Source organism: Penicillium nucicola, assembly GCF_028828085.1.
Source record: "Penicillium nucicola strain IBT 29836 chromosome Unknown utg000010l, whole genome shotgun sequence".
NCBI classification, from domain to species: Eukaryota; Fungi; Ascomycota; class Eurotiomycetes; order Eurotiales; family Aspergillaceae; genus Penicillium; species Penicillium nucicola.
In genome coordinates this window covers 1,876,486-1,900,935 of record NW_026643134.1, presented here as the reverse complement: position 1 = coordinate 1,900,935, position 24,450 = coordinate 1,876,486, and the positions used below count along the sequence as shown (strand labels likewise).

The 24,450-nt window shown below is 49.9% G+C and overlaps 7 protein-coding genes across 7 annotated transcripts; 3 read left to right on the top strand and 4 right to left on the bottom strand.

Annotated features, from left to right (window-relative positions):
* Positions 1 to 45: 45 nt before the first annotated feature.
* On the top strand, positions 46 to 648 carry N7511_009263 (uncharacterized protein; the record flags this gene model as incomplete). The annotated part of the gene is made up of 1 exon (XM_057131640.1): positions 46 to 648. One exon carries the CDS (start codon positions 46 to 48, stop codon positions 646 to 648), a length of 603 nt encoding a protein of 200 aa, XP_056979628.1.
* A 600-nt stretch (positions 649 to 1,248) lies between these two features.
* On the bottom strand, positions 1,249 to 3,282 carry N7511_009262 (uncharacterized protein; the record flags this gene model as incomplete). Its single annotated transcript, XM_057131639.1, has 1 exon — positions 1,249 to 3,282. One exon carries the CDS (start codon positions 3,280 to 3,282, stop codon positions 1,249 to 1,251), a length of 2,034 nt encoding a protein of 677 aa, XP_056979627.1.
* Positions 3,283 to 5,877: 2,595 nt separating this feature from the next.
* On the bottom strand, positions 5,878 to 7,788 carry N7511_009261 (uncharacterized protein; the record flags this gene model as incomplete). Its single annotated transcript, XM_057131638.1, has 3 exons — positions 5,878 to 6,809; positions 6,862 to 7,475; positions 7,547 to 7,788. 3 exons carry the CDS (start codon positions 7,786 to 7,788, stop codon positions 5,878 to 5,880), a joined length of 1,788 nt encoding a protein of 595 aa, XP_056979626.1.
* Positions 7,789 to 8,741: 953 nt separating this feature from the next.
* sidH (enoyl-CoA hydratase/isomerase family protein) lies at positions 8,742 to 9,624 on the bottom strand (the record flags this gene model as incomplete). Its single annotated transcript, XM_057131637.1, has 2 exons — positions 8,742 to 9,331; positions 9,396 to 9,624. 2 exons carry the CDS (start codon positions 9,622 to 9,624, stop codon positions 8,742 to 8,744), a joined length of 819 nt encoding a protein of 272 aa, XP_056979625.1.
* A 421-nt stretch (positions 9,625 to 10,045) lies between these two features.
* On the top strand, positions 10,046 to 11,450 carry N7511_009259 (GNAT family N-acetyltransferase; the record flags this gene model as incomplete). The annotated part of the gene is made up of 2 exons (XM_057131636.1): positions 10,046 to 11,005; positions 11,079 to 11,450. 2 exons carry the CDS (start codon positions 10,046 to 10,048, stop codon positions 11,448 to 11,450), a joined length of 1,332 nt encoding a protein of 443 aa, XP_056979624.1.
* Positions 11,451 to 12,433: 983 nt separating this feature from the next.
* Positions 12,434 to 16,429, top strand: N7511_009258 (ABC transporter ATP-binding protein; the record flags this gene model as incomplete). The annotated part of the gene is made up of 2 exons (XM_057131635.1): positions 12,434 to 13,376; positions 13,428 to 16,429. 2 exons carry the CDS (start codon positions 12,434 to 12,436, stop codon positions 16,427 to 16,429), a joined length of 3,945 nt encoding a protein of 1,314 aa, XP_056979623.1.
* Positions 16,430 to 16,798: 369 nt separating this feature from the next.
* On the bottom strand, positions 16,799 to 23,102 carry sidD (nonribosomal peptide synthase SidD; the record flags this gene model as incomplete). The annotated part of the gene is made up of 2 exons (XM_057131634.1): positions 16,799 to 22,609; positions 22,662 to 23,102. The coding sequence occupies 2 exons, from the start codon at positions 23,100 to 23,102 to the stop codon at positions 16,799 to 16,801; spliced, it is 6,252 nt and encodes a 2,083-aa protein (XP_056979622.1).
* Positions 23,103 to 24,450: the final 1,348 nt, after the last annotated feature.

Below are 24,450 nucleotides of genomic sequence, written 5' to 3'. Positions count from 1 at the left end.
GGGAACTGCGTCACTGCGCTCTCTCAACAGCTCAGCCACAGTACCATGGGTACCGAGGCAGTGACAGCAGTCTCCTGCGTGGTGAAGACAGCAACAGGATCTGCCTGGCGGACAGCCGCACAGATCCTGCTGCCGATGGTAGCAGCATGCGCGGTAGAAACCGCACATGCCGAATCCCGAGGCGCGACACGAGCCCTCCGGCTCTGTGAAGCGCCCCTCCCGGTTGACAGCGCCCCCCGACGAGACAATTGGACGCGAATGATGACGAGCGTCGGTATTTGTCTCGTCGAGGTTTGCGTGGCCAGACTCGGCGGTGGACAAGGCCGCGAGCTGGGGAGGAGGGGTCGGGGTTGGAGGTGTTGGGAGAGAAGGGGTTGGGTCCTCGGCGCCGGTCGTCTTTTCGACGTTGCCGGTGGAAACCGAGGACACCAACACACACTCGAGCTTGCCAGTCTCCTTCTGGGCTTGCTCGGGGTGATGCACCTCCTCCTGCAACTTGCCGTGGCGGCGTTCCTTCCGCTGGACGAGTTTCCAGTTGGAAGATGGAGTGGAGGGGTCGACGAGGACCTCTCGAGAAAGGGCAGCAGGGCCCGTGAATGGCTCGGAAGAGCCTGGGGTTGGGGTCTTAGACCCGGAGTCTTTGTCTGACTGGTAGATGAATTCTCCCGCAATGGGAGCCCCAAGCTCTTCGTCGCTGACCTCGGCTATGGATTTCGCCTTACTCAGAGGCTCAGTGCTGGCAATAGTTGAGTCTGCCTCAGCCTCAGATGGGAGACGAGAAACTGGCTCTTGGCTGAGGTGCCAGTCACCTCGCTCCTGAGCAGGCATGGCCTCGGCCGCCTTGCCACCCTTTCTCTTCTTGTTCTTCTTCTTCTTTTTGGGGGCCGTTTCGGTTGGCTCCACAGCCACCTCAGTGTCAAACTCACAAGGAGCTGCCGCCTCGACTTCGGACTGGGGCTGACACTGAGGTGGCTGGCCCTTCTTGGCGGGCTTTCTGCGCTTCTTGATTCCCTTGTTGCGCTTCTTCTTCTTCTGAGGCAGCCTCACGGTGGTTTCCTCCCCCTTCTCAAACTTGGTGAGAAGGTTATCGATGACTTCGGTCTCACAATCGGAGACCGTATTGTTGTTTGGCTTCATAATAGTTAGCAATGTAATCTTTAATACAGTCAAGTATATAAGCACTTACGTCCTCACATTCCTTCCGATAGTGGTCCATGACACGCCCACGCAGTAAAGCTGCCCTTCTCTCTAAGGCAGACTTCGCATCACAAAGCCACTGGAAATACTTCTCCAGAAAGACCAAGGTACGATAATTGATCTCTTCCGGGGGGAACCCCTGTGGAAGTCGCATGCAGAAGGGGGATTACGAATCTGTTCCAGGCCCAAGGTTTCATAGTAGAAGTTGAGACGGGTTATCACGGGCAACATTGCCCCGGACTGTGCATCTTCAGAGGGCGAGAGTGTGGAAGGAAGGCCGATCTCAATTTCGAGAGCCTCAATTTGCTCGACCGTCGAGTAATACAGGTCGCAAACTTCACAATCGGTGTCCGGCATTTTGAGCTTGGTATGGCGAAACTGTGCCTGAATTTCGCATATGGATTTTATGAACTTGCAATTTGTTACCATCTGATCATACGCAAGTTTTGAAACACCGTGTAAGGGATGGACTGAGGTACTGTCAGACTCAGAATATTCGACAGGAGTCAATCCAGGAACAGTACTGGGCTCGGTTGATGAGACGAAGCGGTAGGTGTTCGACTGTTCGACAGGGTCAGGAGAGTTGGAGGGTGTGGATGCGCCTTTCACAGTGTGCGAGGAGATCGCGATGTCATGGGATGAAGAGTTGTTGCTTGGCACATGCGGTAGCTGAGATAAAGACTCGACCGGTGCAGTCGTGGGATCTGTGATCGGTGGCTGATTTAGGGACGTCGCTTCAGTTGGCCCAACGGGCGTCTGGTAGCTGACTGTTAAGTCGGGATTGACTACGTCGGGATGATGCTGTTCGGTCTGGAGGGTCTCGTCGTGTACCGAGGAACTGTTGAGCGTGACAAGTTGAGCCTCGGCAGATAGAGGAGTCTCAAGGAGCAGAGAAGTGTTTGTAAGAGAAGCCGCGAAGTGGTCCGGATTATTGGATGGGAATGAAGTCTTCAATGGGGAAGGAGGAGTGAAGGTAGGAGAAACGAATTCAGAGGTGGATCGACTCTCGGGGTTGAGATAGGTCTGAAGCGGAAGAGAGTTCTGAGATCTGAGAGGAGAACTGTATGGAGGAGAAATCGCCTTAGATGGAGATCGGGTTTCAGGCTGAAGAGGTTCAACCTGAGGAGAAGTCTGACGTAAAAGAGCAGTATCAAGTGGTAGAGTGTGAACCAGAGAAGTCACACGCGAGAGAACAGGCTCAGGATAAAGAGTAGTGTCAAGTGGTAGGGGGTGAGCCGGAGAAGTCACACGCGCGAGAATACGCGAGGGAAGAGGCTCAGAAGGCGGAGCAGTCAAATGGATTTGTGGACGACGATAAAGCCAAAGACCCCTTGTAGGAAGAGAGCCGAAATGGCTGATGGGATGAAACTGATTCAAGAGAGCTTCATGTGAATGAATAGACTCAGTAGGCAGAGCAGTGTCAAGTGGTAAGGCGTGGGTAGGAGAAGAGGTCACACGCGAGGGAAGAGGCTCAGAAGGTGGAGCAGTCAAATGGATTTGCGGACGACGATAAAGCCAAAGACCCCTTGTAGGAAGAGAGCCAAAGTGGCTGATGAGATGAAACTGATTCAAGGGAGCTTCATGTGAATGACTAGACTCAGAAGGCGGAGCAGTCAAATGGAACTGTGGACGACGAACAGCCCAAAGTTGTCTGGTAAGAAGAAGCCCGAAGTGGCTGATGGGATGAAACTCATTCGAGGTAGCTTCATGTGCAAGACTGGGCTCAGGCAAAGAAGTCTGCAAGGACCGAGGACTATTGATAGACCAGAGCCTACGGGTTGGAAGAGAGCCAAAGTGGCTGATAGGATGAGAGCGAATCGTTGTGTTTGTGTTGTGGCTCAAAGCGTGTCGATACTCAGGCCAAGTGCGAACAGTGTTCTGCTGTAGAGGGTGGCTCATACTATCCCCAGAAGTATCGATGATTGTGCTGTCTTCTAGAGCTTGGCTAGGACTGGCAACGGCAGAGGTAGCTTTCCCAGGTTTAGGCTCGATAACATTCGAGGCTGGGCCCGCATTGGTAGGGATGGGCCCCTCTTTGTCACCCAACTCTTCTACCGAAGATGGGCAAACATTTGAGGAAGACATTCTAAGTCTGTGTTTTGTATCGAAGAGATTGGATGAGATACGTTAGGGCTTGAGGGTTGTGGTATTTCGAGTTGCGGGTTTTGGGGTTCGGGTTTCGTGCTTCATGCATAGAAAAACATGAGCTTAGATCCTTTGTTTTCCGATCCTTAGGCCGGAAATCACTTACCCCGATAAATGAAAGCAATCAAAGCTTTCAGTAGAGTGTAGACAGTAGTCTGCCTCTCGTCTCTGATGCGCAGAGAAGGCGGTTCGGCACTACAGTCCTCGCCTCGAGCAGCTTGTCAGGCTGACGAGAGGAAGAACATTGAACGTTCTTCTGTAAAAGAACGGTATAGCCAGTGTGTGATTCTGCTTCACCTAGGAATGAGTGCCAAGGTCAGTGTATGGATCTTGTTGGCTTCAGATGAATTATGGGTACTCACGTAAAGGTAGACTCTTGAGGGTGCAGACAGGTCTGGTAAAAGGAGACACCAAGACGCACAGTGAAGATGATCAAAGCTAAGACAGCAGATACACAAGATGTAGAGAATGGGATGAATGAAAGAGATAGGATGGAGAAGATGGGATGGAGGAGATGGGATGAAAGGTTGAGAGAAGAGGTGGGACAGAGAGGGGGAATGGAATGAAGAGCACAATCAAAGGAAAACAATGATGAGAGTTTTGATAAAATTGAAGCAGAAGAGCCTCGCTGGCGCCAACCCGGACGCATGCTCGTAGACTTTACCTCATGAGTCAACCATCCCTCTGTTTTCTTTTTACCGCTAGAAGTGCACCGGAGGTCTAGAGAAGCCAAGAAAAGTTTCATATACGAGTCTAAATAGCCTACATCCAGTTTTGGAATAATTAGTCCCCTATGATAGATACGATGGACAAGTACAGGACTTATACTTGTTGACATGGGATGTATTGTTTTCAGGGCTCGTTCTGCACGTGACATTTGGATGAGTCATCTAGAAATTAGAGGCATACGGGAGTGCAAACGTGACAAATGTGACAATCTTGACAAACCTAAACGCCTGAGGCCTAAGATCACATGACTGACATTTGAGAAGCCACAGATGCTCGCCTCCTCCTTGAAAGTCCAGAATGCCTACAGACCCAGAGAATGACAAGCGCCTTATGTATATGCAAGTAGTCTTTTAGATATATAGCTCTCCGAGAGTATGATTTTACAAGCATAATTCTTGCAAATGTTTATGGAACATACGGTCCAAACATCATCTCATAAGGTCAAAAATTAACACCAGATATTAGTATAACCATCATACCCGACAATAAAAACCTAGCATTAACTTATATTGGATATCAATTCGATCAGGACCAAGGTTTTTCTGCTCTGTTGAACAAGAGCAACTATCAATCTCCCATACAGTCTACATGGCGCATAATATTTTAATACACAGATGTCATCGCCGAACAGATGTATAACATCGCGGCACTTCACACGGATAAGATATTTCTTCAAACAGTCCGAGACACGGAAATTGAAAGAAAGCGGATCAGATAGTAACGCCACGGTGGACACCACATCCAGCCCAATCTAATCAGATGGTCTGGGAAAAAATGACACATACAATGCTCTTCAACTTCTTTTTTGGAGGAATTGTACTAGTTTCTCTGTAAATGCATTCCGAAATGGGGGTGGTTGCCCCTGCGGAAGAGGATGAGACAGCTCGGGCGACTTTTCCCTAGATGGAATTTCCCAAGACGATCCGGTCAAACTTGGCCGACATGCTTGACCATTTACTAAAAGAAATAAGCAGTGGATCAGCCCTGTCAACCATGCGTTGTAGGGAAGACGGTTCGATCTGCAAGGCAAGCTGACTGTCTCAGAATCCCGAGCAAACGAGGAGAAGATGTGCAAACAGGAGAAACAAAAGTTATCTGATCCTTTCGATCCCTGATCCCTGGTTCCACTGCGGAGTGGACCTTTTCGGAGGTCGGAGTTCTGCCTAGACGTGGATCTTGTTGAAAGACGCCGGGCGTTGTAACCGACAAAGGTAGGTATCTACTGAGGTTCAAACTTGCCCGTTTTGGATGCGTGGAGACTGTATCTTGAATTTGTATGTTACATACTAGTGGTAAATTTGTGTAACTTAAAGGGGGTATTCTAGTACCATTACCCTGAAATAGAGGCCCAATTGATAATACTTTTTCCTCGTGAGTTGTAGGCTAAGGGAATCCTAGCATAGACGACAGCTTCGGGCCTTGGCGTGCTACAGAGCGGAGGGTTGTCGCGTCTCGTGGCGTATACGAACTTGGCATTAGACGAACAGGATTGAGGTGGTCTGTCACACTGCATGTCCACATGTCCACGCAAGCTTCAGTGCGGCTGAATTGCGGCTAATGGATTTGATAATATTTCTTCTTACGTGTGAGAAAAAACAAGTAGAGTCAGAGTATAACATTCTACATTCAGATCGTTATATAAGGAGCATTAAATAGTAAGATATGAAGCACAAGTATATGTTTGACAACAGCCTTCAGGCCATTGATCAATTTTAAACAACACCAAAAGATAGGTGAACAACGGGGAGGGAATGAACCAACACCCGTCTTATCAAAGAGAATTCGACAAAGGTGAGTTCCAGCACCTTAGAAGACAACACCCTTTGTCTGCTTGACCTTGTTCAGGTCAATATTTCTAATCATGAGGGTCCAGAAGATGCAAAGACCCATCAGACCAGTTCCAGCAGCAAGCATTCTTGTCTGGGAGTAGCCATATGCGGATTGAATTGCCACTCTGGTAGGAGATCCGACAGGATAGCTCAGTTGGACGGTGATATCCTCGTAGATCGAATCAATGTCGCCCATAGCAGATGACGGGAGCCTGGTCTGCAAGGCCTTGTAGAAGGTGTTGGTCCAGATGGCACCACAGATGGTAGAACCGGCGGCATCACCGACAGTGCCAACAACATTCAATAGAGCAAGCACAGTAGCGACGTGCTGATGGTCAACTGCAGCCAAGATAGAGAGCTGCTCAACAATGATGAAGACGGATCCACCAATGGAAATGAAGATTTGACACATAACAAGGTAACCGACGGACTGGTTGGGCCGACGGAAATAGATCATGAGACCCTGGGCAAAGATGTAGAGAGGAACAGCAATGTAGAGGAGCCACTTGAAACGCCCAGTCCGGCGAATGATGAAACCGACTCCAAGCAGAAGAACACCCGAGACAACATCGAATGTGTTGCTGACGTATCCGGCCTCAGAGATAGAAAGATCATTGACTGCCTGCAAGAAAGAGGTATAGTAATTGTTCCAGCAGTAGTAGGAAAGTTGATATGTCGCATCAAGCAAGCAGGCGCCAATGACGGTACGGTCTGTCAAAAGACTAAAGTCGAACATCGGCGTAGGAGCCAAGACAATCTCCCATACCAAGAAGACAGCAAGCATCACAAAGCCGACCACAATCATAGCAATGATATAACCAGAGCCCCAGCCATTGGGAGCGCTAGCAGCGATGGTGAATGGAAGAAGGAAAACAGTAAGGCCAACCGAGAAAACGACAACACCGAAGGCTGTTCAAAATTAGTATCTTTTAACCGGCAAAGCTCTTACAGATAAACTTACCATCGAACTCCTTCGTGTAATGCCAGATGCTCTGAAGAATTGTCCGGCCGCTAGGCTCGTTATGCAAGACACCATTAACCTTGGCTTTGCGCAGGTTGAATTTCAGAATAAAGAAGAGAGGAGCAGCAACAATGGGGAAGATGATGGCGAAGGAGCCAAAGCCCCAACGCCAGCTGATCTTTTCATAGAAGCTCTCGGCCGCCTTCGGGCCGGCAAAGGCAGTGATAATGTAGGGAGAAGAGGTGAACGCAAAGGCCAATCCTCGATTTTTCAATGTAGAGATATCGGCCGTTATAACATCGACACAGTATGTCATACCTCCGAAACCAATGCTGTAGAAGACGTAGGCGGCACAGAACGTAGGAAGATTGTGACATGCGGCCATGATAATGAGACCAAGTGTCGCGAAAATGGTCATGCACAAATAACCCTCAGCACGGCCCCAGACATCCATGACCTTGGCAGTGGGGATGTATACTGCAGCTGTCATGGCATCTGCGACAATATAGATCACGTTCAGCAGCGAGTGGCTTTCGAAGTCACTAGTGACATAGGACATCAAACTATAGTTGATCGAGGATTGCATTGCATTGACGAAGTAAAGGAACCAGATGCTAATGGAAAAAACTTTGTTAGTTCACTGATCAAGTTATTCCGGTCCTTTATTTCATGTAGTCAAACTCACTTGACAAAGACTGCAATCAGCATGGTCTTTGACCAGCTCAAAGTAATGGCCTCAACATCACGAACTCCACGCTGGGTGTTCTCTGTAGGAGCCTCTGGGTTTTCTTCACTTGCATTTGCTGGAGTGACAGTCTCGGTAGCAAGATCTCTCTTGGTTTCCTCGTCAGTGTTCACAGTGACAGGAGTGACATTCTCCTGTGTCGAAGACCTCCGGAAGGTAGATCGAAACCTGGCGAAACCCATGATGACCCGGGTTGAAAAAATGCCTCGCAATAACTCAGGACATTTCAAAAGTAAAAAAGCGCCAGGGACCCGCGGCCCTTATAGAGTTCCTGTTATTGTTAGCGCTTGAGATCCGGCGCTTGATATCCACCGAAGTCGGCAACTTGGTGGAAGACTAATGCACGCCACGCCGTGATATTCGAACCAAAATGTCAAGCCTTGGCAGTGTCTCAACATGCCATTTGCTGTAGGGCCAAGACATTTCAAATTTTCGGCATATTGCGCCAAGTCCTCGGTCAGCCCACGAGAGGCCTAGACAGCCACACTCGGACACATTCGGACAATCCGATGGCAAAATCTAATCAGATTCAATAATTCCTTGGTTCAAGCAAGCGAAGGCTACGCCAACCGGGGGGATACGACCACCAAGCTTCGAGATGCTCGTTGAACATGCCTTTTTAGGAAATAAGCAGAGGACCGCCTTGGCAAGACTTGGCGTACATTGGCGAATAACATTGTCTTTTCCACCGCGACAAGAGCCATAAATGACCAAAAAAAACCCATGCTGCAACCGGACCTCCAAGTTTGGGACGCAAAGGCCGACACTAGGTCCTCACCTCGCGATCCGAGCGAGTTCACCCGATACGGGTATATATTGGTGTATCATGAAGGAATTCGAGAATATACCTGGGTAGACGGTGTAGCTAAGTAGAAGTGAGTTGGAGCAGAAGTTGCTGCATTGGTTCTAAGAGAGTCCAAGCTGATCTGCAGTTGTAGTAGTAATGAATGCTCCTCCAATATCTCGATGTAAAATACGATATATATTAAATACCAGATACCAAATACCAAATACGCGTGAATCAGATAAATCGCCCCCACTTTTCATAGCTCCGACACTAGTCCGCATTTGTTAATCTGATTAAATTGAACCTTGGAATGGATTTTCTTTTTTTTCTTCTTCTTTTTCCAATCTCTCAAAGCTTCGAGTTCCGCCAGCTTGGAGCTCGTTTATCCACAAATGCCTGGATCCCTTCGGCGAAGTTAGGACCACCTACTAGCCGAGGGTACCACTCATCCGCTAGACTTGAGACAGTATCCTCCACACTGCCGGCTTCCCAGCTCATGCGAACTCCCATGCGACCAACAATTAGCGCATCCGGGCTGTTTTTGCACATGACTTCCGCAATATCGAGTGCCGCACGGACAACATCCGCAGGTGATTCCACCACTCGACTCACAAGACCCCATTCGTGGAGAGTGGTGGCGTCCACGTTCCTGCCGGTAAGGACGAGCTCCATCGTGCGTTGAAGGCCGATGGTACGAGTTAGTCGCGGTAAGCAACCGGCCACAGGTACAATACCTCGCTTGACCTCCGGAAGAGAGAAGATAGCGGAGGAGGCGGCCACAATGAGGTCGCAATTGGCTATCATTTCGAAGCCTCCACCCATACAGATGCCATTGACTGCAGCGATGATCGGCTTCTTGCCACTCCTGCGAGGAAGCCCTGCAAGACCGGGTGCGGACATGTCATTTACCACTCCGGCTTTGTTCATAGCGTTCCATTCTGCTCATATTTTATTAGAATTGCTCCAATCTGGCTGATAGTGGCAGAAATCAAGCGAACCCACCTCCAAGATCGGCTCCGGTACAGAAGGCTCTGCCATTTCCTGTGATTATGGCCACCCATAGGCTTTCATCTTGATCAAATTGCTCCCAGATCTCTGCGATCGCCCGACTCGTAGCCTTATCGATGCAATTCAGCTTGTCTGGTCGATTGATTGTGACCTGGACCACCCGCTCATGGGGAAACGAGACCTCGAAGTTCTCGTAGTTTGATGGCCTTGTTCGTAGCGACATAGTAAATAATGTGGAGAGTTTAGGCCAATCCACCCTAGGATACCTATGTCTTTTTATGCTTGCGACGTGACAGTATTCTTAGCGCATCCCGTCAAAGCTTACGGACGGAACCTCGGAACCCGCGTACCACGACTGGTACAGATGAAAAATTAGACCAAATCCCCATATATATCCAGTATAGCGTTGCCTGGAGCATCCGAGACAATATTACTTCACTAGGTTCTGTCAGAAAAAAAAAAAAAAATTCGGCTTCGGTTTCCATATCCTTTTTGGATCATCCTCGGCTGTTCAGAGTCCCTGCATAGCTTACATATAATTTGATTGTTATCACTAGGGTGAACTTCCTTCCAAATTTTTCTTACTCCTTTCTACTCAGACATTTTTGGTCAAGCTTGGGATCAATTGTCCTAAATTCACCACAATGAGCTCCAAGTCGGCCTCTGTTCAACAATACCCTTTGGTGAAGCTTCCACACCCATATCTGACTTCATATCGGGTGCAGTCTGCCGGATCGTCACCAGCTAAACACAGCTTGACACTCGATGAGCAACCCACCGCGGGACGATCGTTGCCAGAACCGTTACACTCAGATTCGCTCTCATGGAACGACCTCACATTTCTTTCTAAGGCTGAACAGCCTCCAATTTCCGATAACACACCCTGGGGTCGCGCGCGACGGAGCCCGCAAACCGTTTTCCAATGGTCGGGAAGTGCACCTTCTCTAGCGCAAGTTTGGAATGTTGTTCACGCCATCTTCCTCACTCATTCAACGATTGAGTACTTCAGACTTGACCTGACCGGCACAGGACAAGATGTAATCAGAAATGAGCTTCTTTCCACCGGCCTTGCTATCCAACATCCCAAAAATCTTCGCGACAGAGACAACAAAGCCCTCCAATTTGACCAATTGTTGATTCTTCGAAGCGCCTTCTGGCAAGGCGCTGCTTCCCCAATGGGCCCTCGTCCTATCTGGGTGGTAGGAGACGGTACGGATGGGCCTATGCGGGCCTCGCTCGATCAATATCCGGTGATGCCAGAGAACTACCAAATCACAAATAAGTTCCCCGAAGAGCCAGTGTATACTCGTCACCCGACACGTCGTCCCAAGCCTCATCCGGGCTCAATTGCGTACAGTCGATATATCCCAGAGATCAATGAGCACTTCTCACTCGAGGTGGTTGATTGGCAAAATGCGGAGCATGTGAAACTCTTCAACACATGGCAAAACGACCCTCGCGTTGCAGCTGGCTGGAACGAGACTGGAACCATTGAGCAGCACACCGAGTATCTGCGCAAACTGCACTTCGATCCCCATGTTCTGTGCCTGTTCGGCCGCTTTAATGACTCCCGCTTTTCTTACTACGAACTGTACTGGTCAAAGGTAAATCTCAACCCTTCAATCTGGTCAAAATCTTTCTCTATCTACATCGATGATGCTTACAATATACCGATAGGAGGATCACTACGGTGCTCACTACGATGCCGGAGATTACGATCGCGGCCGCCACTCTCTCGTCGGCGACTCGAGCTTCCGAGGCGCCCAACGTGTGAATGCCTGGTACTCCAGCTGCATCCACTACTGCTTCCTAGACGACCCACGTACGGCAAATGTGGTCGGTGAGCCCAAGGCCACCGGTGCCACCATTTTGTCCTACGAGAATTCCCAGGGTCTCACCATCGGCAAATACGTTGACCTCGGACATAAGAGATCGGTCCACTCGATCTGTAGCCGAGAGAAGTGGTTCCAGTTGTGCCCACTGTTCTGGGATGGACGAGAGCGGCCTTTGGAGTCCGCTGATCGTGCCGCGTGGAATGCCAAGTTGTAAGAATGCTTGACCCTCTTGTTTGATAATATACAAAATTCACGCCTTTTTTTTTTTTGTAATTCTTTTTCCTCGCTTCTCCACGTCCAATAAATGCGGGTAGTACTGGGGTACTTCGTAGCTCTTTGACCATCTGCAGCTTCCTAGAGCAACTCTCTGCGGTAATTAGAGAATCCACTTTGGTCCCGTTGTTCCAATCTGATTTGATCAGATAAGTCAAAAAGAATCTTCTTAGATTGCACGGTAACTTTACGGAGCTCGAGGGCCCACTCACACCGTCACATTGCAGGTCGGAGGTCGCGGAGTACTTGAAATGTTGCTTTGACGGTGGTACGTAATATGCTAGAATTCATAATAGAAAGAATTTCCAAATTTATGTTCAAGCCCAAATACTATAGAAAGAATGATCATTTCGGTAGCAAGTTTTTGCCTTTCTGTATTTAAATCGGACCTTGGGATTGTAAATCATTTGTTATGTTTAATCGGATGAAACAAACATCATACGACAAAAATTGCACCAAGGTGCATACAGTACGCTCCGTACAGAGAGTATAATTACGGTGAAACAAACATACAATACGCCAATACTCGTTCGTACGAACTGGTATGTACAGCTCATGGCGACCCGTGGTACGGCAGCCCCACGATCTGATAACAATTGAATTTCTGGAATTTCTCTATTTCTTCCTTCAAAACCGTTAAAACCGATGTCGGCTGAGAGAAATAGCTGGAAAAATAAAAAAAACTCAGTGGCCGGATGCTGAACATCCGGGCCCCCTTCAATTCTCACCTTCACTTGGCATATTTCTCTGGAGCTGTGTCCTAGTTTGCTTTACCGGATAGAAAGACGCTAACGGGTGGATGCGACTTTTTCCTGACTTTGCCCATCGGAGCAATAAATTTGCTGCTTTGAAGAACTTAGCTTCCTCAACACTCGAAACGTCAACTATACACGTGCTGCAAGCCGGCGCCTATATCGAGTCACCATGACGCTCTTCGGGCAACTCTCTGGTTACCCCAAGCTGCTCCTGGCCGGCAATCCCTCCCGAGCTGAGCTAGGGACACTTTTGGTGGGAATATTGTCGGCGATTGCTGCTGGTGTTCCCTTTCCAATTATCGGTATCGTCTTCGGTCAACTGCTCGACGATTTCAACGATGTTACTTGCAGTCAAGCCGATGGAACCGCCTCGTCCAGCTCCGACTCCAGCTCTCAGTCCGACATCAATAGCAAGATTCTGTTGATTGTTTACCTCGCCGTTGCCCAATTCGTTCTCATTTATATGCACCTACTATGCTGGACCATGACTGGTGCACGCCTCGCGCAGAGACTCCGTGAAAAATACTTGCAGAACTTGCTCCGGCAGGAACCCTCTTTCTTCGATAACTTGCCCGCTGGTGAGGTTGCTTCTCGTCTCAATACCGATATCCAGACTATTCGTTCCGGTACAGCTGAAAAGGTTGGCATCTGTCTGTCCAGTTTCTCCTTCTTCATCACGGCCTACATTGTGGCCTTCATTAAGGACTATATTTTGGCTGCAATGCTTATTTCCTTGGTTCCCGCCTATTTCTTGATGTCCTTTGTTGGAAGTCATTATATTGAGAAATACACCGGGCGCATGTCCGACTACGCCGCTTCCGCTGCGTCGATTGCCTCTGAGGCACTCTCCAACATTGTTGTGGTGCAGGCCTTTGGTGCCAACGGCCGTCTGGAGCAGAAGTTCTCGAAAGCTCTGAAGCAGTCCGAGACCGAAGGCTTGAAGAAAGCTGCTGCTACCGGTATCCAGGCTGGTTTCCTGTACTTCATTGCCTATGGTGCGAACGGTCTGGCCTTCTGGCAGGGAAGTAAGCAGATTGCCGAATCACTGGGTGGAGACTCAGCTGGCAAAACTGTTGGATCTATCTTTACTGTGATTTTCGTCTTGGTTGAAGGTTAGTTAGGCAGTCATCTTGAAAACGGAAGTCATACTGACAGCGACACAGCTACTCTGCTCCTGAGTCAAGTTGCTCCTTTTATTCACCTGTTCACTCAGGCTGTGGCTTCGTACAAAAAGCTCCGCGATGACATTGAGCGCAAGCCTTTGATTGATGGATGTGGCGATAACGGCATTCGTCTCTCGCAGGCCGAGGGCGGATTCGAGTTCAAGGACGTTTCATTCATCTATCCGTCTCGTCCTGAGATCACTGTTCTCAACAAAATCAATCTCTCCATTGCTCCTAAGAAGCACACTGCCATTGTTGGTCTTTCTGGAAGTGGAAAATCAACCATCGCAGGTCTAGTCAATCGGCTATACGACGTCACCGAGGGCGAGGTCCTTTTCGATGGTCAAAACATTCGCGATCTCAACACTCGTGACTTGAGAGGATTCCTCAGTCTCGTCCAGCAAGAGCCTTCTCTGCTGGACCGATCTCTATTGGAAAACATTGCCCACGGTTTGATGAACTCGAGCAACCCGGCCCATGCACACCTGAAGACTACTCTCCTCAGCACCGATCTTTCGGATGTTGCTGCTGAAATCAGAGGAGGATCAGACCTTACTACAGCCGCCGAGAAGCGAGGTGCTGAAGTCGTCGAAATTGTTGCCTTGGTCCGTAATGCTGCGCAGCTTGCAGATGCCGATGGCTTTATTGAGGCTTTGCAGTACGGATATGCCACTCTTGTTGGCTCAAGTGGACGTTTGATCAGTGGTGGACAAAAGCAACGTGTGTCTCTGGCCAGAGCTCTTGTTAAGGACCCCGCAGTCCTGATTTTGGACGAGGCCACCGCTGCTTTGGATTCTAGAAGTGAACAGCGCATCCAGCGTGCTATCAACAACATCTCGACCGGCCGAACTGTTATCACCATCGCTCATCGTTTGTCTACCATCACCGGTGCCGACAAGATTGTCTGTATGCACAAGGGAGACATTCTTGAGGAGGGAAGTCACTCTGAATTGATGGCCCAAAATGGTCCATACTCTGAACTCGTTAAGCTGCAGACTCTTGGGTCTGCTCCTAACAAGACTGAATCCACTGTCAGCGTTGAAACCGTCAGCAAGTCTGACGATACCTCTATTACAGAGGTCGATAACGAGAAGGGTAGTGTTTCAAATGACACTGAACCCGCCAAGGAGGCCCATGTCTCTACCACTGAACAGGCAGCCCCCGAGTCCGCGGAGGATGAGGAGGAAGAGCCCGATACTCCCCAGAAGAGCCTGTGGGCTCTTTGCAAGGGATACGCACCTGCTGTTAGACCCCATCTGCTTATGATTCTTGCTTCGCTTCTCGGTGCCACCATGGTTGGTGGAGCCTTCTCTGGTGAAGCCGTCATCTTCGGTAACACTGTCGGTAGTCTGAACCCCTGCAAGAGCGCAGCCAGTATCAGGAACCGGGGTAACTTCTATGGTCTCATGTTCTTCGTTCTCGCTTTGATTGAGTTCTTTGCCAACATCGTTAGTTGGGGAGGATTCGGATATATCTCTGAAAAGATTGTCTACAAAGTCCGCGTCCTGTCTTTCCGGTCACTCTTCGAGCAGGATCTTCAATGGCACCAGTCTAACGGCAGATCTCCTGCACTACTTCTTTCTTACATCACTCGCGATGGTAACGCCTTGGCTGGTCTGAGTGGCTCTGTCATCGGCACTCTATTTGCTATCACCATCAACCTGATTGCTGCCATCGTTCTCACCCACATTATCGCGTGGAGAATCGCTTTGGTTTGTTTGGCTGTGGTTCCCCTTCTGCTTGGAGCTGGTATGATGGAGCTCATGGTCCTCGGCAAATTCGAGGAACGCCACGAGAATGCCTACACTAAGTCGGTCGATATTGGCGTCGAAGCAGTCACCTCTATCAAGACCATTGCCTCTCTCTCCCTCGAAGAGGATACCCTGCAGACTTATCGTCGATCCCTGAAGGGACCCCGCAAGGAAACACTCACGGTCACCATCCAAGCCAGTCTATGGCAAGCAATGACCTACTTCCTCGGTAACCTCGTCAACGCTCTAGCTTACTGGTGGGGTTCCAAACAAATCGTCAACGGAAACTACACCCAAACCCAGTTCCTGATTGTCGTCTTCTCTCTTCTCGTTAGTGCCCTACTTTGGAGTCAGATGTTCGCGCTCGCGCCCGAGCTGTCAGCGGCACGATCTGCCATGGCCAGAATCCTAGGCCTAATCGAGATCGGCAAGGACCAGATGAACGGAACCCTCAAAGATGTCGAGTCCATCGAGGAAAAGCCCACCTACGACTCTGGCAACCCAGCCTCGAGCGTACAGCTCCGCGATGTCCACTTTTCATACCCCGCTCGCCCGGATATGAAGGTGCTGAAGGGTCTGAACGTTGATATCCGCCCAGGCAAATTCTGCGCCCTGGTTGGACCTAGTGGTGCCGGTAAATCGACCATCATCTCCCTAGTCGAGCGTCTCTACACACCTGAATCCGGCGGTATCTTCATTGACGGCGTCGACGTGACAAAGACAACTGATGTCTCCTTCCGTGACTGGATCTCCCTGGTCCCCCAAGAAAATGTCCTATTTGAGGGAAGTATCGAGTTCAACATCGGGCTCGGCGCCCGACCTGGTCACGACGTCAGCCCTGAAGAAATCCAGGAGGCTTGCAAGCTTGCCAACATCCACGACGTCATCATGGCCCTGCCGGAAGGATACCAGACTCTCTGTGGACCTAACGGTAACCAGTTCTCCGGTGGCCAGAAGCAGAGACTGTCCATTGCTCGTGCGCTTGTTCGAAAGCCTAAGTTGTTGATTCTTGACGAGTCCACTAGTGCTTTGGATGCGGAGTCTGAGAAGCTTCTGCAGGATGGTCTTGAGAAGGCTGCTCGGGGTATCACTGTCATTGCTATTGCTCATCGTCTCCACACTATCCGCAAGGCGGATGTGATCTTCTTGATCGATGGTGGTGTTTGCACTGACCATGGTTCGCACGAGGAATTGTTGCAGCGGTCAGACAGTTACCGTTCCAACGTCATGCACCAGACAGTTGCTACTTAAAATTATAGATTTGCATATTTCTAGTTACCATTTAATATTATATCCATTTGTTTCTTTCTCGAGATATGTTCAGCATGTAGACACTCTTGCTTCCTTGGTAAACAGAGACTTTTATTGTCTCAAAGGAGTCTTCTTCAACATGTAAAACACTACTCATAGTGAATGTCTATGGTAGAAAATTGTAGAGAACAAAACTCCCAGTCTATTTCCAGATCTGTGTTCTGTCTCAGTTTGATCATTCACTTCGAATAATTCTTACCCAATAACCTAACTACGAAGCAAGGGATGAAAGATAACAATAAAAATTCTAAATCAATCTAGACTATCTCCTTCCAAAAAAGCACCCAGTTATTATAGCCACTATATAATTCAAACATCAAGAATCAAAGGGTTAGGGCCGCAGCCAGACAGTTCCCCAACAGCAGCAGCCAACTCATCAAGAGTAGCAGCGACAAATGCAGCATCCTTCTCACTACCAACGAAACCAACATGCATCTTCCCACCCTTAGCAAAAGAGACCGCCTTCAGGGGATAAGCAGCATCACCATGCGGGTTGGAGATATCAACCTTGCAAGAAGTGCCCGCGAAAGGCATATCATCAAAGTCAGCCCAATCCTGGTGGTGCACAATGGAGTCAAACGTGCGCGCCTCCGGTGACCACTGAGCACATTGCTTGGATATTTCCTCGAACCCGAGGAAATCGTAAGTAGAAGATTCGGCAGCTTGCTTTTGAACGAACTGTAGCAAATCCATTGCTGTCCACTGGGATTCGAACTTCACTCTGATGGGAGTGAGTTGGTAGCAGGGTCCGATGACGTTCTCCACATTGGCGAGGTCGAGGGTTCGGCCTGATGTGACTGTTCCAAATGTCACGTCTGGCTTTCCGAGACGGCGGGCGAGGACTAATGCCCAGGCTGCAGTGAGGACATTTGCAGCGGTGATCTCTTGTACGGGCGTGAAGTTCTCAACAGGCTTCTCGTGGAAGATTGCTTTATCGGTTGGCTCGACGACTGGGCCATCGAGGACGGACAGTGATGAGTCCTTCAGGAGATTGCTCCAGTAATTGACTGCCTGGGTTTGGAGACGGCCGTCGGAGATACGAGCAATATATGAGGCAAATGGCTCGAAGTCGAAAACCTTCCCTCCTGTGTATAAGGTCTCGAGATCTTGTAGGATTCTCGGCAACGAGACACCGTCATATTGGGCGTGCGAGAGGCCAAGGATCAGGCAGTGCTTGCCATCAGTGCCCTCCACATGGAAGATTTTGAAGAACGGCGATCCGAGCTCGTAGGTTGTCTCGATGTCTGCCTTACAGAGATCTGTCACGTATTGCTCGAGATCCTGGTCAGTCTGGTGCATCGTGACTGGGAGGACTGCGTCTTCCAAGACAACTTGGAGGAAGCTAGACTCATTCTCAATAAACACGGTACGCAGGATATCGTGAGTCTTGACTAGATCGGCGCAAGCGCGGAGCAATTGTTCGGTGTTGATTGTCTGGTCAAAGTACAGCATGTTGTACTGGATGGATGTCCGTGGTGCCTGGACAGTCTGCCGAATATCCATTGCCTGGGACTCGGTGACAGGACAGACATCGCGGACTGGCCAGCCTGGGTTGGCAAGCTTGGGCCGGACGGTAGAGGCCAAGAACATCTTGACATCCAAGTTGCTCAGGGTTGAAAAGGGCTTATAAGGCTGAACACTGTCCTTGGAAGCTTGGTCGACCTTCAACACCTTAGCGGCATCGCCGAGACGCATGTTCTGGAAAATATCGGCCACAGACAGGGCGTGACCTTCGGTGCGCAGACCAGACACAAGTTTCATGGCCAAGACAGAGTCACCTCCGAGACGGAAGAAGTTGTCATCAACATCAATCTGCTCTGGGGTGAGACGGAGAATCTTGGCCCAAGCAGCCTGTAGAATCTTCTCTTCGGGTGTGAGGTTAGTCTGCGCCAAACCCTTGGTCCATGCCTCCTTTGTGCCCTCGCGCACTTGGTTGAGCACGCTTTGGGGAATCAATGAAGCAAGCTGGTTCAGCATGGTGTGCTCAAGCTGCTCCAGGCCAGCGGGCAACTTGTCAACCACGATGTACGCTGAGGGAGCCATGTAGGCCGGCAGTGAGTCCCGAATATACTTGTCGAGCTTCTTCAATGAGACAGCAAGGCTGACTGGGATAACATCGCAAACAGTGGTCTCAAAGCCGGACTCACTGTTAGCAACATCATACTTTTCCGCGATAATCTTGATGTTGTCTTCCTCGGAAGGCTGCTTCTCAACAAAGACAACGAGTTCTTGCTCCGCAGTCCTCTGGGCGCCATCTGTTGATGACATGAAGACTGCCGCCGCGGCACGAGTTGAAGGCGGGAGGTGGTCAATAAAGTGCGACTCAAGGTCTACAATGTCAATTGCATGTCCTTGCAGTGCGACCACATTCTCCTTGCGGCCGACAAACACCATACTACCGTCCTCACGCAATTGCACCATATCACCAGTGGGCTGCAACTTTCCAATCCGGCCAGCGGATCCAGCACTTCCAGCCAAGAGCCAAGCTGGGGATTCAACAGTCTCCCCAGAGAGACAATCACCCTCAAGCCAAAGCTCACCAACAGAGCTGATAGGTGATAAAAGAGTCGGGTTGCGCGCATCACACACCCAAGGGACGACAGCACGAGGGTAAACAGATCCCTGTTTCATAGCGGCCTCCGCGCGGAGCTTACCAGTTGCCTGGTCCACAGAGAGGGGAGGAGTCTGATTCCACTCCCAGATCTGGTTCAACTCCGCTTCAGGGAGACAAGAGATCTCATCAAGTCTCCGATCAAGGTTCTTCGACAATTGAATGCAAGCGGTCTCCAGCTGAGCAAGGATGCGCTGCATTTGCGAGCCCTCAACCAAGCTAGTGTCGAAGCTTGCACAGACTCGGAGACCACCCTTGCGAATTCCAAAGGCGACCATGACTGGGTAGGGATTGAAATGGATTGCTTCGCGCACGACATCTCCAAGCTCAAATCCAAGCTCACTGCCCACGTATTCTGGGTCGGGCTGGATAACAAGACCGGTCGGGGCCTCGCATGCGTATTGGGCATCTTGACTGACCTTTCGAATGTTTTGCATTCCCATGTGCTGGTAGGGCGTGCGGGCCAAGACAGATTGCTGGATTGTCTGCAGGTAAGCTTCGATCGAGCTTGAGCGGCGGACGAGGACACGGATGGGGATTGTGGCGATTAAAGGTCCGACTATACTCTCAACGCCAGGCAAGGCGATGTCACGACCTGTAAGTGTCTCACCAAAGACAACATCGTCACTTCCAGTGTATTGCGATGCAACCAGAGCCCAGGCGCCACGGACCAGTGTAGCCATTGTGAATGGTGAGCCGGCATTGGGCTCGAGCGAGATCTGGTGCTCGATCAAGGCGTTAGGGGTGGGCATGAAGTCTCGGGAGGGGAGACGAGGAAATTGAGGCCCGACAGCACCCTTCAGTTCGCGACGCCAGAATTCATGCATAGCATTCTCATCGGTGTCACGAACATATTTGACGAAGTTCCGCATCTTTGTCTGGATCTCGATGGACTGGCTCTGCAGTGCATCGCTGACTTGTTTCAGGACAATTGGCTCTGACCATCCATCGTAGAGGACGTGGTGAACAGTCCAGACCATGTATCGCTTGTCCTCGTTGGCGACAATGGCATAGCGAGCCAGGCTTTGTCCGAGATTCATGCGCTCACTTCGGTCGTTCTCGAGGTACTGCTCCAGATCTGTAGCAGATCTCCAGGCAACACCTTCCTTGACAACAATCTGCTGCAGACCAGGGTCTTGCAGCGGTGCCAGGCGAGTGCGAAGGATAGGGCTTGCGGCGACAACATCCTCCCATGCCTTCTTCCATGCTTCCGTGGAAATATGCAATGGAATGTTCGCGACTCTCTGGGCAATGTATGCTTTGGCTGACTTGAGCGAGAAAGTGAACAGTGACTCTTGGGTGGGTGTGCAAAGGTAGATATCCTCAATGGCTTCTTGGTTCACGCCGCAGGCTTCTGCTGCTTCGAGACGGGCGCTCTCGACAGACTGAGAGATCAACGAGAAGGCGGGAATCTCCGTTTCGATGTCAGTGCTGCACGGCTTGACAACGCTGGCCATTGCTGAGAGTGTAGGGTTACCAAATGTGTCAATGACAGAGAGATCGAGACCCTGAGTTCGGCACACAGACGAAAGTCTCATTGCTGCCAAAGAGTCACCACCAAGAGCAAAGAAATTGTCGTCAGGCCGAATAGCTTCAGCATCAAGCTTCAGTGTCTCGCCCCATGTCTTCCGCAAACGCTGCTCGAGCTCAGTAAGCTCGCGAGAAGCAGTGCTTGCTGCGCCTTGATCCAGCTGGCGCAGATCGACGCTGGAACCGAATGCACGAAGTTGCTTGCGATCAGTTTTACCTGAAATCAATACTGGCATGACATTGACTGGAATATAAATAGTGGGCACCATATACCGAGGCAAAACCTTCGCAACATCCGCGTTGGCCTTCGTGATAATTTCGTTCAGCTCGCTAGAGAGGGGCTCTAGGGCAAGCTCAGTCTGTCCCTTCGTGGATCCGAATGTCACAAAGGCGACGAGCATTGCCTGGCCTCCATACTCCTTGGGAGTGATCACCTCCGCAATGATGTTGGCATCTGAGGGAAGGACCGCCTTAAGCTGGCTCTCGATCTCGCCAAGTTCGACACGCTGTCCACGAAGCTTGACTTGGGTGTCCTTACGACCAACAAAGACAATACCTCCCAATCCATCGGGGTCATACTTTCCAAGATCACCAGTCTTGTACAGACGGCCTTGACGACCTGGGTAGTCTTTGTGACCTGCAACCAACCAGGTAGGATCATTGATGAAGACAGATGCGGTCTTCTCGGGGTCATTGAGGTAGCCCTGTCCGACAATAGGGCCCTCAACAAGCAATTCACCAACACCACCAACTGGAACAAGTTCATTGTGGTCATTGGGGTTCACAATCCACATGGCGCAACCATTGCCAGGGCCAATTGAGAGGTAATCCCTGCCAGTGGCAGCGCTGCTATTGATAGTGCATCCAACTGTACATTCGCAAGGACCATATCCAATAATGATACGGGTCTCTTTACCCCAGTTGTTAGCGTCTCTGGCGGATACAGCCTCTCCACCGAGGCCAAGACCACTGAGGGATGCAATAACATCTGGTTCCAAGATGCGGCCCACTGAAGGAGTCAGACCGGTATAGTTGATTCGCAACTTCCGAATCACATCATTGATATCGTTGAGTCGATCCTCGTCAGATGGAATACAAAGACAACCACCATTTCCGACGGTGACAAGCATGCTGTCAATGCTGACATCGAAAGCGTAGGACGCGAAATCCAGAACCCTGGACTCCGGAGTATAGCCGACTGCCTCGCCACGGGGAATGGCACTGCTTGTGTATGTTTCATGCGAAACCATCACTCCTTTGGGGGTACCCGTGCTTCCAGAGGTGAAGATAATATAGAGAAGGGCAGAAGGGGGCACAACAGGTAGAGTGGTGGTTAATGGAGAGTTCTCCAATTTTGTGAAGGTCTCTTCGTCAACAACAAAGTGCTGACCTTCGGGAAGAATTGTTTTGGCCAGTTCACATTGCTTGCGAGATGCAACCATCGACTTTGCGCCGACTTGAACACCCATATTCTGGAGACGGGCAAGTGGAAGAGTTGGATCCATGAGGGCGAGAGTGCCTCCAGCCTTCATAACACCGAGGACGGCGACGATGGTCCATCTTGACTTTTCAAAGCACACTGGAAGAACGTCGTGTACCTGGACGCCCAGTTCGACAAGACAGCATGCCACATAAGTGGAATATTGATCAACCTGACCGTAAGTCAAGCTGCCATCCCAAGAATCAATCGCAACCTTGTCTGGATGCTCGCGAGCTCTGTCGGCAATTCTGTCTTGCATGCAATAGCTAAGTGTGGGAGGCAGCTGGTGGTTCCAGCTCCAGATATCGCTCAAATCGCTTTCTGTCGGTTTCAAGCAGTCTTGAATGGTCGCGTGGGAGCTTGAAAGGCACACCTTGATGGTGTCAGCCAGCGCCTCAATATGGTGTTTTACTGCGTATGGCAGCATCTTCTCGATGTGCCACAACGGGCGAATTTCGAGGCTCGCATTATTGAAGCGAATTTCAAGATGCAGTACATCCTTGCGATTACGGTTAGCTATTATCAAGAAACCAGAGCTCATACAGACTCACTTCATCCTTAGCCTCGGCAGGCTCTCTTGAGAGTGAACTCGTGCTCAGAACGAGGGATGCCGGACTTAAAGCGGCTTGTGAAGCTGTCGCAATGTTGCGCGCAATTGTCGCGCCAACTTCTCCCACGTTACTTTGTAATCCGCTCATTATTTCATTCATTGACAGTTTTTTGACCGGCTCTGACGCCATATAATCTGCGCCACTTTTGTAGGTCCAGTCGTAGGATATTTGGACATCTTCGCGGCTTCGCAGAAGAACCATAAGCCATGATAGCAACACAACTTCTTCTTTCATGCCGGTCGGGCTCGGGGTATCAGAGGCAAGGGCCGCGACTTCGAAAGACATAAAGTCGTCGCCATTGATTTGTGTGGTCGTCATTTTCTCGACGTCGTTTGTTGGCACACTGGGAAGATTCACCTGATCGAGAGGGATGAAACCCATATTGACGGTAGACCAGCACAGCTGGTACTATATCCCCTGGTGTGAAGGTGTTGAAGCTGTTTAATTTGGAGCGGGTCAACTTGGCGGAAGTGGTATGGCCGACTCTTATACTAAGCCACGGTTCTGTCGCGTTACGCTCCACCTAACTTCCGAAGCGTCAACTTTTCCCTGCATGTATTGAACGTCTTGCCCGAGATCGGCTACTGCGGGGTGGGGTTCAACTCGAAAGTAGAAACGGGCCGGAGCCAGTGTAGGTTTCATATTTGCCCGTTGACATCGAGTTCATTCTGTACTGTAAGTAATGTAATTATTATCTTTGGCTCCACAAGCGGGTAGCGCGTCATAAGGTGGAAACAGAAACTAATACGAAATTGCTGCCAAGAACATGAAATCGACCTGAGCCATTTTTCCTGCATGGCTAGTCGTATGTTTATGGTTGAGCTAGGGAATACCAAGACAGGGGGGAGAACGTGGTTACATTCCTGCAATGCAGCAGCCCTACCCCCGAACTGAACAGGAAACTGAATCCGTTGCACGGATGTTCGGAGACTGGCTATGCATGTTGACCCTCTATTGTGCATGCCTTTTTCGGAAATACCCGATATACTGTGATGCCCGATGGAAGCGAGGATCTTTGCGATATCCTGTCAGTCCGAGCCCCACCCAAATCACAAGCGTGCGCATTTCTCGTTCTGAGCACTGATTTGTTGAATTTCAGATTATATGCGCCTACTGCAGTCCGGGTGCTCAAAAGCAACGTGGGTAGAAAGAATAACAAGCCAAAATAAAATGGCCATGATTTTAGCGTCTTACATGTACCTGCTTTTTTGAGTGATTTCTTGGCTCGCTTGCTGAAAGCCTCTTCAGTCTCATGAACGCCACAATATCCATGAGCCCCTCCTCGACCATACTTTATTCATTGGTTGACGAAGTCGCAACGTTGAACTTTGTGGTTCAATTTGGCATTTGGCCAAGCATCTCATAACGCACCCCTTGGGCAGTGATCATCTGCTTGGAGCTTGAGTCGGGTAAGGCTAGCTATCGAGATACAAGCCTTCCTAGGCATTCAGGAGAACTTGGCTTTCTACCGCAAGTCCAGGTAAAGCACAGGTATTGCTGAGACGTAGTGACGAAATTAACTCCGATCTAACCCGGATAGAGTTTTCACCGAGGGGCAATCTAATCAGATTCGGACTGATTCAACCAATCAATCTAATCAGATCCGTTGATCTTACCTATCTCCGACTAGCGCGCGCTGGTGTGTGTGCGTACCGTATTTCCAGCAAAAACGGGAAATGGTGACGGACATGGGCTCGTATTAAAAGACTTTGTGGGTTTCTTGGCCTGC